The 14495-nt window shown below is 38.6% G+C and overlaps 2 protein-coding genes across 4 annotated transcripts in view; both read right to left on the bottom strand.

Moving 5' to 3' along the window:
• Window positions 1–9942: 9942 nt before the first annotated feature.
• Window positions 9943–14495, bottom strand: part of LOC145779503 (cytoplasmic FMR1-interacting protein 1 homolog) — a 29818-nt gene continuing 25265 nt past the window's right edge. For all 3 annotated transcript variants that reach the window (XM_082591107.1, XM_082591108.1, XM_082591106.1), the window contains exon 25: window positions 9943–11520. In XM_082591107.1, coding sequence (XP_082447233.1) covers window positions 11359–11520 — 162 coding nt within the window. In that variant the 3' untranslated portion in view covers window positions 9943–11358. The remainder of the gene's footprint in view (window positions 11521–14495) is intronic.
• LOC145779504 (uncharacterized) lies at window positions 12516–14468 on the bottom strand. The gene is made up of 2 exons (XM_082591109.1): window positions 14298–14468; window positions 12516–13132 (listed from the first exon to the last, which is right to left on the bottom strand). The coding sequence occupies exon 2, from the start codon at window positions 13048–13050 to the stop codon at window positions 12538–12540; it is 513 nt and encodes a 170-aa protein (XP_082447235.1). The 5' UTR covers window positions 13051–13132; window positions 14298–14468; the 3' UTR covers window positions 12516–12537.

The raw sequence follows: 14495 nt of genomic DNA, 5'->3' as shown, positions 1-14495 counted from the left end.
AACCCGCCGGAAAAATTAAATCAATTTGTGCTGACTCGAACGTTGAATCAACCCAAAATTAACTTACTTTCCCCTCCCGGTGAGTTTTTTAACGTGAATTACCGTAACAGAGTGCGTATCGCGTTGCTCGCTTTATCACTACCTTTGGTATTATTACACCACAATAAATCAAACAATGCGTTCGTAATAGACTACTCTAGTATATTTCTCGCTTCTCGTTTTACATGACTGTTTTAGTACAATCTTTTCCTAATAAAGATTCACAGTAATTGCCGAGGCAATTTCAAATTTTGCCGTTTGGCCTCGGCAACGTTTTTGCCTGAAGTAAAAATATGCTCATTTCGAAGACTGGACCATTGCGAATTTGCAAACACACATTCAATGAAATCTGTTTGAAAACTCTTGCCCACCCAGAATTCCTCTCTTCTAAGAAAAAATCGACGCCTATGCAGAGACATGTTAAAGCATAGCTAGCAAGGTCTTTGAAATGGCCATGATGTAAAACGCTACACCAAAACTTTTCACTGTTGCTAGGGATAACCAAAAGAACTATGAAAACCAAAAGAAAAAAAGGCCAAACAAATGCCAATCGGGAAACTAAAAAAGGCCAAAAAAAGGCCAAGCGGCCAAACAAAAATTGTCCAGCCAAACACTTTTTAAAAAGGCCAAATTTCTAAAATTTGGCAGTCGTTGCAGTCGTTGCAGCCTATGCAGTCGTTGCGGACCACCAGTGGTCCGCGGACCACAGTTTGGGAAACCCTGACTTAGGCTATCATATGACAGAGAAAAGGCTTAGTGATCTCGATGTCATTAACATCGAAAAGGAAAGGTCAACTGATCTCGATCTAAACAAATTCGTTGATATACTTGCAAATAATCACAATGATCCCAAACTTTTTTGCTCGGACCCCTTCAACGGCCTACGTCACAACTTGAAATAACCGGATTTGGTAAAGACTGTACATGACCTATTTGTATCTAAGCATCTTGTTGATGCCTCGGAAATGCATGCGAAGCGTAGCCCAAAGAGGCAAAGACTATGCACATAGTGTTGTTATTTCCACGGATTATTTATCGGAGTTTCACGATCGGCGATATCGTGTTTGAGTTGTTGGGTCGTTTTATGTATGTCGGAGCTTTTGTAAACATATCGGACCCATTCATGGATGTCACGTCAGCGTCGGATTAAATTACTTAAAAGGGTACTAAAGGAAAAACTGACTTGGCGATTTTCCACGTTCTTTGTGTTTAACTTGCTACCATAAAACGATTTTCAATACAATTTTGCCCCATTGCGGTCTGATCAGCATTCCGCGACTACTTTTGTCAGAGCTTTCAAAACCAGAATGGGCCTAAGCAGCGAAGCGTGCGACTGTACAGTCTACGTAATAAAAGACGAGCAATCAGCTAATCACGCAACAGTTGTTACTGTCGGCCAGTGGCTCCGAGAGGGGGGGGAAGTCGGGCCAGTTTCCCCCCTAGCAAAACATTGTAAAGGAAAAACGAGTAGTTTTTTGTTTTTGCACTTTTGAAGGGGGCCCATTTTTAGTACTAAAGTAAAAATGTACCAACTAAATAATCAACAAATTCTTAAATGAAGTGCGTAGTTCCAAGTGTTTCTCAATCATTGTAAATGTCACTCTCGATGCTTCTCATCAAGAACAAATCGTTTTCGTGTTAAGGTAGGCGATGTGTAACAGCTTCAAGACTTAAAATCTGAAGCTGAATTGATTTCTGTATCACTGAACGGTTTTGATTGTATTGATAGTGTCAACTTGAAAACTGGTGCTGTTTTAGCTAAGCGGGAACTATTTTTGCTTGACAACTAAACCTTAACTTCAAAATCTGCGTTGGCCAGGCATAGGATGTTGTATTCAACATAAGTTATCTGGGAAAGTTAAAGGTATCAGTCCAAGCACAATTAAAGAAAGTAAATCCTGTATATTTTTTGTTTATGGATCATCATCATCATCATCAGTCATCATCTCCGCCTGCAGCAGATTGCGCATCAACATGAGTTATTTGCATCCAAGAGTGGCGATTTTGAGCCAGCTCTCCCAGTGTCGCCAAGTTGAGTCCGGTCCATGATTGGATGTTGTCTTGCCATCGTTTTGGTTGTCTGCCACGTTTTCTTTTTCCTTCTACTTTTCCTTCTGTGCAAACTTTGCTGATTCCGAATTGTGATCTTTTAGTGTGGCCGAACAGTTTTAAAACTTTTGATTTTATTATTGCTGCAATTGGATGTAATTTTGTCATAGTTAAAAGATCTTCTGTTTTCGTGTGGTCAAGTAGCCTTTTGTTGGTCATGCTTCTCATGATGTGATTTTGGAAGGTAGTAAGTTTTTTCTTTATTTGAGTTTTTTGTTTATGGATGTTGTTGCTTAAATCTAGTTGGAATTCATAATGTTGCCTACAGACAGCGTTGTTCAAATGTCTTATCATTTTTGGAGTAATTGATTAATTATCTGTAAGCTAGTGGCATCTTTAAAGTTATAGTCCAGTCAGAGGAAAAATTCTGAAAAATCTAATAAAAGCTGTCCTATCATCTTGCAAAAAAAAATTGACTTCGAGAGGGTAATCAAGGCGTGGTGCAGTCAAACCCAATGCTTTACATTACCCTTTTGCAATTGCAATTTTGCAAAGACCAACAAGAGCTTGATCTGAAGCTGAGTCAATGCTAAAACAGCCTACAACTAGCAGTTTTAAATTTGTGATTGGTTTGCATTATGTGGATTACGGTCCTAAACAAGATTCACTGATGAATTTAATGAAATTAAAGGAAGATGGAATCTAAGTAAGAGAAAGCTGAGAAGAGTAGGCTACTACTCGCAAGCTAAAGTTGCAGTGGCAATTATAAATTTAAAAGAAAATGATTTTCTTTTCCTGAGGACAGAACACTTTTATAACTCCACTTAACTAGCTGAATCATTCAAAGGAAATGTATTCTACCCATGGACTTCTAAATAGTAGCATCTGGACTGGAAACGCAGTGACCAACAAAAGGCCAAACAGTTGGTACAACAGTTGGCCAACAGTGGGCCAACAGCCAAGTATCTAACCCTGTTGGCCCACTGTTGTACCAACTGTTTGGCCTTTTGTTGGTCACGGCGTTTCCAGTCCAGATGCTACTATTTAGAAGTCCATGATTCTACCGTACATTGCAAAGCATTCGATAGTTGTTGGAATTGACAAATGTATCAACAAACTCAAACATATCGTCGATGAGTTTGAAGTTCCATGAAAATTTCATCGTATGTCTGTTGTGCAGTTGCGGGCATGTGGGACAAATTTAAACCATTTGTAGGCTACAACAATGACATTTTTCAAGACATTTTGGATGAGTTGGTACTTTTGACAGAAAGCCACACAGCAAACTTCAGCTGCAAACCAGAACGAACCACCCCATAATCTCTACAGAAAGAATCATTGATTGCAACTTTCGAGCTTTGAAAACGTGGTTTTAGCAATTAGCTTACTGTAATTTGTAAAGAATTGTTTGCCCTCCAGTAGGCCTATGACTCAAAACCGATTGAAAAGCCTAACTATACATATTGTGCATCAATTCAGATGTCGCAAAATTTTATTATTTGATGCTGTGATCCGTCACTTTGCATTGCAAAAAGTCCAGAAAGGGTTGGATTAAATCAGGGATGTCCAAAGTCCGGCCCGCGAGCCAACTCCGGCCCACGAGACGTTTTTGTGTAGCCCGCGCCTGTTGTTGTACAATGTGTTATTTTTGGCCTGCAGACACACAAAAATCATATAAATTCAACTTGAAGTTTTCAGAAAAATTATTGTGGCTGTTGGCCCGCGAACACTTATTATCAAATCTGGCTCGCGTGTTAAAAAGTTTGGACACTCCTCAATTAAATGCTTGCTGGTTGAACTATTTTCGTTGCCTGTAGGCCTATTGTGTGTTTACAAAGCTTTCTAGCAAAATAGTTTGCCTCAATGGCATTTTTGCTGCAAGTGTAATTTAGTGATTAATTATTGATGATTTTTACATTGAACAAAGTTCTTTTTATGCTGAGGAAAGTAGGCTAATTTCAGCTTAACACGAACATACAACGCAATATTTGCAAAAAAATATTATGGGGCCCATTTTTCGTATTGTTTCCCGACCAGTGCTGATTTCTCTCGGAGGCCCTGCTGTCGGCGATTTAACTGTAGGCTATGTATGTACCGTATGTAGCCTACATCAAAACATCAGTATATCAAAACATGACATCAAAACATATGTATCATCAACTTTCAACGTCAAAACATCAGACAGTTTGCTCAAAACCTCATATCTGATGTTAAAACATCAGATGTTGTAACGTGGCTTTTGTTATTGCTGTCTTTTGTGACGTATTCTCGAGCTGTGTTTGCACTTTTTGGTCATTTTGAAAAAAAATGAAAATAAATGAAACATTGAACTTTGGGCCTTGCCAGCGCCATTGAAAACAATTTTTTTTCGGTAATTTTTTTAAAAATGTATTTTTGAATGTTCAGTTTACGCATTTTAATGCTTAATTCCCGTTTGAAAATTTCATTTAGTATGCCTTTAATGCAGCGAGTGATAAATTCCTATAAACTTTCGTAGTTGCATTTATTTGATTGGTCAATGAAGTGTCTACGTGGTCCTATTCGAGTATTTCATTGACCAATCAAATAAATGCAACTACGAAAGTTTATATAATTCATCACTCTGCAACCTGCATTAAGTAATTTAATTGAATATGACACCCACATGTCTCCTAGAGTGCTCATATAACTATTGTCGGAATGGCCTGTTTCGGTGAGTCCGATTCGGTGAGTCGGATTCGGTGAGTCCGATCCCTTAACGGGAGATTTTTTCAATTTTTTTTTTAAATTATCGGGTACCATAGCCTAATTATCATTGCCGTTTTAGGGTTAGGGGTTAGAGGTTAGGGTTAGGGGTTAGAGGTTAGGAACTCACCGAATCAGACTCAATGAATCGGACTCACCGAATAGTAGCAGACCCAACTATTGTAGGCCTATAGTTCCAATTGGCGTAATTTAATTAAGTTGACTTATTTGGGGTTTGAGCTGAGTTCATTGTCTAAATTGTTCGTGAGTCCTGATTATTGCCATGGCTTAACTTTTCTGGACAACACTACAACACATGTTAAGTTATATTATAGCCTACATTCAGAGATGGGCAAGATCACCAGTATTGGTGATCTTGAAGATCAAGATCAAGATCACCAAGAATAGGGGATCTTGAAGATCAAGATCAAGATCACCAAACTATGTGATCTTGAAGATCAAGATCACCAAACTATGTCATCTTGAAGATCAAGATCACTTTCAAGATCACTTTTTGTGTAAGTTACTTGAAAAAAAATGAAGTTTTTGATCAATGATGTTGCAAAAAATAATTACCGTACTATAAGCAACCTGGGTAAAGGTATATAGTTGGTATTGCTAACTTTTACTTTTAACTACTCGATCACTGGCCTAAGAATTGTAATAAGTTAGTGACTGTTGCTATTAGGTCTATCAATTGCTGACGTAGTTTGCGTAGAACCGCAACGTCACACCCAAGGCCAAAGTTAATTACAATAGTACTGAAAAAGTCGCAAAATTTGCAATTAGTTTTATACTTTTTATTTATAATAAATAAATGAAAATAAACTTTGAACTGCATCATTTTTTTACCAAACTTTTGTCTGGTTTTTGTGGGAGTTTTTATTCGTGTTACTAAGTAGTTTTAACTTTCACTGTGTTATGTCAATGTTTATTGCACCATTTACCCATCTGGCAACCTTGATACTGTTGTCTGCTATCAAAAAAGTTCAGAGATTTGCGGTCAGACAAACCGCTCCATACTCAGACCTTAAACAAGTCTTGGTCTCGTTGATTTGCTGCAATAAACCACTTTACATGACCAAAGTCGGCTAGAGTCCAGAATTTTTAACACCATCATCCTAGACTTTTGAAACATCTAAAATTGAGTCAAAGAAAGCAAACATTTCTTTAAAATTCACACATAGAAATTGTGAACAAAGTTAAATCATTTTTTACTATACGTCAACATAAAGTACACGGAAGTTGACTTCTTTATTATGACCAACACAGAAAACTTTTTCAATTTTGAAATGGCAACACTGACCAAATTAGATGGAGACTTTAAATTGTCTTTTGTTGGATACATCAGTGTTGTACGCGTCATTGAAATAATTTGACGGCGTCAGCGTCAGCGCGAATTGCTTAAAAACTTTACGGCGTAAAGGACTGCGTAAGCTCTTAAAGAAATTGTCAGCGTCAGCGCTAATTTCTAGCGCTATTTTTTGCCAGCGTCTCATAAAACGCAAATATTTCAACCAAGTTAAGGCTAACAATAGCTATAAATAAAGAGCAGGTATTATGTTTTGAGACTGTATTGTAACTAGCTGCTCAGCCTATTAGTTATTTCCTTTCAGAAAAACAAGCATTTCAAAACGTTTGTCTGACAATCTGCTGCGTATGGGACGCATATTCAGGGGCGCCGAAGCGATTTTTGACTGGAGGGGCAGGAGTATGAAATAAGGGCACTTTTGTTGCTGAAAGGCCAATTTTTTTTTTAAGTTTTAAGATAAGATATAGCGATAATGCTCATCTATCAGCTCATTATCGAGTAATGATACAAGTATCCGCTACACAAAGAACAATGGCACGGAAAGGCATCATGCTATTTTATAATCATGTACGGTAATATAACTTACTGTGATGGAGAATTTTGTGTCGTGAATATTATTTTGAGGCAAAAATAAAACATTATAATTAGGCTAAAAGCGTATAGCATAAATCGTTATATTGCAAAGTGTGCAGTAGCTTACATGACCATAAAAGGGCACCATTGCCCCCTCTTCCCTCCCCATCCACAGAAATTTGAGGGCAGGGGGGCATCCGCTCCCCCTGCTCCACCCCCGGTTCCGGCGCCCTTGCGCATATTGTCCTTTCCAAGTGAAAACATGCGTTCCACACCAGCGCTGGTTGGTATTGGTGTGTTGTATTTCAAAAACAAGTTGAAAACGTTTAGTCGGAAAGATATCACTGTTCCAAGCGTGCTGTGATAGTTTAGCATGTATAAATCTTTTAACGAGGTCCACTGCACCAACATCGCTCTTTTCAGGGGCATAGAGCTCTTGAAATAAAGTATATTCAACGTCCGTGATGCCATTCATGGATTTTTCGCTTTCTGTCTTTGATCCCTCGTTCTCAATACATGGGTGATCACCATTTGGCGAACTTCTTCCGCATGTATTCCAAGGAGCCATTCCAACCAACTCAAAAACTGGTAATTCGGATAAGTCGCGCTGGCCAGAATACATTGTGAAACTCTTATTGTGAAACGAGATTTTCCATGGAAACAAAAAATGACGCTTAGCGCTTGACGCTTAAAATCGGCAAAATAGTTGACGGCGCTATCATTTCCGTCAACTGAAAAATAAATTGACGGCGCTAGCCTCAGCGTCAACAAAAAGTTGACGCCGTCAAATGACGCCGTCAATTTGACGGCGTCAACGTACAACACTGGGATACATATCATATTAACAGTGGCTTAATGTTAGTAGTTGCCACTAACTACTTTGTACAGTACGAGTTCTAAAAAAATTCCTCTGTTTAGTAAGTAAACTTCAATTTTAAAGTGATCTTGATCCCCGTCTTGATCTTATTGTTCTTCAAGATCAAGATCACACAAAAAAAGTGATCTTAGATCAAGATCACCAAAAAAAGTGATCTTGAAGATCAAGATCAAGATCACGATCTTGATCTTCAAGATCACTTGTGATCTTCAAGATCAAGATCACACCCATCTCTGCCTACATTGATTAATATATATTAATGCGCTGAAACGGTCTAACACATAGGTCCAGCCATATAAACATATGCTGATGCTTGCCGCGCATCTGAACTGGTCTAGATGAAAACCCAACTAAACCCAACTAACTTCTGGCAAGCAAACACCTGCTTTATGTCTGCGGTCCAGCCAATGAAATACTCAAATAGGTCCACATAGACACTTCATTGACCAATCAAATAAATGCAACTACGAAAGTTTATGGAATTTATCACTCTGCATTAAGTAATTTAATCCGACGCTGACGTGACATCCTCCGAGTAAATCATGAATGGGTCCGATATGTTTACAAAAGCTCCAACATATATACAGTAAAACGACCCAACAACTCAAACACGATATCGCCGATCGTGAAACTCCGATAAATGATCTGGGGAAATAACAACACTACCGTATGTGTATAGTCTTTGGGCCACGCTTCGCATGCATTTCCGAGGCATCAACATTATTTTCGGCAAACCACCATTTGGTTTATGAAACACTAAGATGCTTAGATATAGGCCTAATGCGTCAAGTATAGTCTTTAACAAATCCAGTTATATGAAGTTGTGACCTAGCTGTGTACTGTAATTGGTGATATGGGGTTGTTACATGCTTAGCGAACACTATCCGACAAATAACCCCCTGCGCCAAAATAGAATCAAGAGTATGACTTATCATTTGACAGAGAAAAGGCTTAGTGATCTTGATGTCATTAACATACAAAAGGACAGGTCAACTGATCTCGATCTAAACGAATTCGTTGATATATTTGCAAATAACCACAATGATTGAAGAATCGTTTTGGTGTAAGTGGTGCTGGTAGTTTTCCTTTACCAGTGGCCGAGTGGTTAGCGCGTTGGGCTCGCAGTCGAGAGCCTGCATGTTCGACTCCAGCCACCTGCAATTGCTGTTGTTTCTCTGGGCAAGAAACTTTACGATAATTGCCTCTACCCAGTGATCGATTTCGAGTAATGGGTAGTACCAAATTGAAGTCATAAGTAGAGTAGACAACCGGAAACAGACATTACCGTCGGCTGCAGCGTGGGTCAGGTGTACGTCGGAAGGCGTACACCGATGCATAGCGCTCAGGTCCGCTTTCCCGCAATGCAGGATAAAGATAAAAAAACAAACAAACAACCAAACCATGATCGTTTAGAAACTGTCATTTGTGTCGCTTTTCCTTCAGTTATAAGCGAACCAGAATCAGCAAATGCAATTCGAATGACCAGTCCAAAGCAGAAAGTTAATCTTTTATCGTCAATTAAAATTTAACGCTATCATCAATTTTAGAGCAATTTATATCGCTTTCATTTATGACGTCACGAAAAATATTGTCCGTCCTGCAAAAAGCCTTGCCCCTTCTTTAACCCCCTGTAAATCGGATCTGGCTACGCCACTGAATGCGATCCTGTCAAGATTACATTCCTATCTTCGAACGAGACTTTTTTGTTCGATGGTAAAGATTTCCACAACCAATCGTGGGTTGGTTGATAATTTCATGTAAGGGAACGTTCAAATATTACGTAACGCCTTCGAGGGGGAGGGGGTTCAAGCAAAACGTTACGTAACGCTTTCGAGTACGAAATGGTAGTTTTTTGTGCTGAATTCGTAGTGAAAAAGCGTTACATGGGGGAGGGGGGATTGAAAAAAGCGTTACGTTGGCGTTACATGGGGGAGTAATATTTGAACGTGCCCTAACTAGCCTATGATTAAATGTGGGAATCTTTATTTAAGTGTTGATAAAGCTTCGTTGAAAATTCATCTCGAGTTTCGTATACTTCTGCTTGTCGGTTTTGAACCACTGACGCACGTATGGTCATCAACAAAGTAAAGTTTCCGCTTGTAGTCCCTGATTCTATCCAGAAGGTGCAGCCGAATGGAGAGCGGCCTTTGAAATGTGTTACTCAAGCGCACACCACAGGAGTCTAACTGGCACTACTTGATCTTGCCATTTCTTCGTTTACAAACGCTAAACTGAGCCATCTGGGTGGACTGTATCACATCATAATTGGACTATATCTCATCACATGCCTCTGTGCAGTGACTTAAGTTGGATAAATAACATTTTTGTTGCTTGCTTGTTGTCACTGATAAGAGGTGAGATCAACAAAATATAGAGTATGTGGTTTATTGAATACAAAACAATCAAACAATATCGAGCATGTTAGGCAAATTACCTCAATGTGTTAAGTGAGTGGGGTTCTAGACAGCAACTTAGCTTTTATCTCAAACACGAGGTTAAGATGACAAAAAAATAGCCATTTCATCACGGTATTGGTACAGATGAGAATTACCGTTGACCACGTATAAGAATTACATTTCATTCTTGGATATTCATCAAACGTTATGATTACACAACAATAATACAAAGGTAGGCTAAACGTTGGTGAAAACAAAGTACGCAAGTATTTCTACACAGAATTCCTGTTATGTCAATCAAGTTTCAAGCTGAATGATCGTGAAGCTTCGCTAAACGCATGTTGTAAAGATTTCTGGAAATCAGGAATTGCCAATCAAGAGTTGCCACATTGAAAAACAAACAAACAAATAAATTGTGAAAAGGGCAAAAGTGACAAAAAAGTGACGAGCAGCTAAAAGATCTTCACGTTTGTGACTGTCATGAATTCTCCTAAATATATCGATTCAATATAGCTGTTAGTTGAATCAACGTAAAAAGAGCGGTTGCCTTTCGCAACAGATAACTGACTATAGAGCAACTTATATGAAGACGAACAACGAAAAACAAAGACTATTAATGCTTTTTACATTCTAAGACAAGCTCGTCTTCAAAAACGTCAAACTGGGTTATATCAGCGGCGAAAAGCAAACCAGTTTTCAGCCAGCAATGTGGGAATGTCTGGTCATAGATGAACTACGGCTGTTGCAGCAAACAAACTCCAATAGGCTACTTATCAAGGTCAGTGGTGACCATTTATAACCGATGAATGGAAATACACAATTATTAGAAATATCTGCATTCTACAACAAACTAACGAATGTTTGTATAAGTATGATATGGCAAGCTCGCAGTCTTTGAAATGTTCAGTTTGACAACGAACTGCCAAGGCTATAGTAACTCAGCAAGCAAAAGATGTACTTTTGCTGGGTGAGAAACTTAGTTAAGAAATCATCTTGTCTTCAAGCAAGTCTTCTGTTATGTGACAAAGACAATGCTAAATCAAATCGGTGAAAACGCTTTAAATGCACAGAAAAGAACAACATAAAATAATAAAAAAACATTATGAATATGTAATGTATTGATTTGTTATATATTATACAAGAAGTAAACGCTCACCCATACCGTGATAGATCAAAGGACAACAATCGAAAACTCAGATGATTCGCAATGAAATATCACTTCATTAAACCAAGATGAAAGAAATGCGATTTTACCACAAACGGTATCATGATCAATCATGCATGATTGAGACAAAGGGAAGTTAAGTCATCGGGTAGGTGGTATCGCTTCTCGATCGATTAGTAGATCAACTTCAACAAACTGATGATTGGTTGAATCGGGTGAGCTTTTAGTGCATCACAGAACTGTGTATGGGAGGTTGGAAGCATCGCACGTTCTCCATCGGTGAGCTTGTCTCCGTTGGAGGATTCAAGTACTTGTAAAGAATCCCGAAGATCTCGTTGTTGAGAATCTGGAACTTTCGAACTCGCTCCACAAACTTTTTCAGAGACTGAAAATCATTCATCAGCATCAAGGTGAAAATCGATGTTATTGGAATTAGCTGTTTGAAAATCCCATGCAACAACAAAAGACTTAACTATCATGATTCAATATATTTTTGGATTTTAAAGATTCGTTAAAGATCTGAGACAGTTTGCACATATGCGTAGCGTTAGATGACCAGCGTCGATTCACAACTCAGCAAACTGGAGAAAAACAAACACACAAATTCTTTGAAGCGTAGTGAAGCGAGGGATTAAAACTTCAATGCGATCAACTGACTTAATAATGTAGACTTATACGTGGTGGAGAAGTTTTGAATTTTTAGCAAATAGGAAGAAAAAAAAGGATGATGGTCAACGTGTATTTCCTGAAGCGCAGCGGTGTTTTCTCAATGGGCATATAACTTACAACCCAGACAGTAAATCAATCGTTTTTTACATTGATTTAACGTCTGCACACGTTGAATCAATTTATGCAAAAAACGACTGATTTGCTGTCTTGAAACCTCTCAAGGGCGGGGTGGGTGCTCTCATTCTTCGAGCACACAAGCAACAATACACAACCAACGTCACTGTAAAAAGAACAAAAGCAGAAACATTCGTACTGGCCGTGTGCAGCCAGGCATGAGCGTGAACAGTAGGGTGTTTCATTTTTTCACCACTTTTGAAATTCAAAATGCCTGGGGTCCCATCTGGTGGTATTTGGGGAAAAAAGTTTACACCCCAATTTTTTTTCAATTATGACGTCATATTGAGGTGGTCCACGAGGTTTGAAATTTTTGGGCCTCAAAATCTCGAAATTTGGGCGTATCTCCGGAACCACACATCATAGATCGACAAAATTAGTATCAAAATGCGCAGAAGGGTCGGTTTCCTATACCTGATGTAGAGAATATTAAGGTCTATCTGCTTGAGAAAAAAAGTTATTTCAAAAAATCTGATTTTCGGTCTATTTTCTCCTGATGAACAGAGATCAGGTGATCAAGATATTAAGTTTTTCTGTATTTTTCCACTCTTGGAAGCTGTTATTGCGTAGTAATAGTTGGTGTTAAGGTTTCAGTACTGGGCTTGTCTAGTCTTGCTATCTGGTTAAGCAAAGCCCCATCTTGCATTGCTCCGGGTCCCTTCTTGGCGCCGTCCACAAAAGAAATGACGTGGGAAAGATATATTTCGTTTATGTGGGACATACATTTAAGGGTATGAATATCATGACCAACTTCATCATTATAATAATTGACCAGTCGAGTATTGACTCCGGACTTTTTTCCTGTATTGAGAGCAGTCGTATCAGCCATGACTGAATATACTTGGGATAGGTGAACTCTGCAAGCCTCCTGGATGATGGTGTCAAAAATCAGTGCTGCAGTGACCGACACAATTTTGGGAAAATATTTAACAGCAAGCACACTTTCGTGCTTCATGCCATTATCATCAACAAGTTGACCCAAGAAAACGTATCGATCTATTTTATCGACAACGCGCCCATCATAACATAACTGCATGGCAGAAGCTGAGTTGAGAAGGTTCTCACTTTCCATCAGAGATTTTTCTCTTGTTTTTTGTCGTTGGCGGTATACTGTCGAAGGTGCTGCAGCTATTTGATCTTTTCCAAGAACCGACCTCATAAGATCTGACTGTTGGCGTACCGAAGTCATCCTACGATCAGCAAGTAAACAACTTCTATCATTTATTGAAAAAGAATGTACTTTCTTGTACACTTTTCCCCCAATAGCTGGTTTCAGAGGCTCGTATTCCCTATCATCTTCCTAATTCATATCCCCATCAGAGTCGCTTTCGCTACTGTGTAGACATCTAACTGCTTCATTTCTTTTTCTTTGTTTCGAACATAGTAATGCCGATGCTTTGGCAGATTGTATGCCAGAAGTGCTCGGTTGTTCAACTTCACTGCTCGTTTCCCACCTCCTTTTATGATTTTCCCGTTCTAAAGCCTTTTCTACATGGTTGACATCTACGCCACTGATAAGCATTTTTCAATCTTTTTGCTGATCTTTCAAGAAAGCGATTTCTTTCTCCTGGACTCGGTTTTCGAGTTCACAGGTGCAAGAGAGTTTCTTTTGAAAAACAACCAGATTTTCGGAGATCGAACACTTCACTTACATGCACATATATCGAACAAGTTCTGTAACCATTCTTGATTAACCTCATTACCTCTGCGTTTCATTTCTTTTTTTCTTGCTGCATTGTACTTCTCTATCACGTCTTTTAACTTGGCTTTAATTCTCTGTTTGCTAAGCACTGGAAGACCAGTTTTGTTCCATATGCCAACTACATCTTTCAGCAGTTCATCTTTCAAATCTTTGAAATAGAGTACCGTATTTTCTTCAAAAACTTGGGATTAGTTTCGGCTACCGTACTCTCTTCCTCAAGTAAAAATAGTGATGATTATATCTGAATTAAGGGGAAGCACATTTTTCTCCGATTCCTTGAAGTTTTGCATCGACTTACTAATACTTGGCCTTAATGCCATAATGACACTTAATCAAAATCTAAAGCAGGTGAGCATACATACCTCTTCCTCAACGGTTACATTATAATATCCTCGACGAGGAATAGCCATCATCATCATTATAATAGCATTACCTTCAATTATTACCCTTTCGTCTCTTGCAAAACGAACAAGGACTATTATTACGCAATAGCAGCTTCCAAGAGTGGAAAAATACAGAAAAACTTATTATCTTGATCACCTGATCTCTGTTCATCAGGAGAAAATAGACCGAAAATCAAATTTTTTGAAATAACTTTTTTTCTCAAGCAGATAGACCTTAATATTCTCTACATCAGGTATAGGAAACCGACCCTTCTGCGCATTTTGATACTAATTTTGTCGATCTATGATGTGTGGTTCCGGAGATACGCCCAAATTTCGAGATTTTGAGGCCCAAAAATTTCAAACCTCGTGGACCACCTCAATATGACGTCATAATTGAAAAAAATTTGGGGTGTAAACTTTTTTCCCCAA

Source organism: Aplidium turbinatum, chromosome 11 (genome assembly GCF_918807975.1).
Source record: "Aplidium turbinatum chromosome 11, kaAplTurb1.1, whole genome shotgun sequence".
Lineage (NCBI taxonomy): Eukaryota > Metazoa > Chordata > Ascidiacea > Aplousobranchia > Polyclinidae > Aplidium > Aplidium turbinatum.
The sequence above is the reverse complement of the archived record's forward strand: the minus strand, read 5'-3'. Positions and strand labels throughout refer to the sequence as shown.

Bases quoted from the DNA above. Each gene is read 5' to 3' on its own strand.
- LOC145779504 (XM_082591109.1), bottom strand. From the start codon at position 13,050: ATGGAAAGTGAGAACCTTCTCAACTCAGCTTCTGCCATGCAGTTATGT.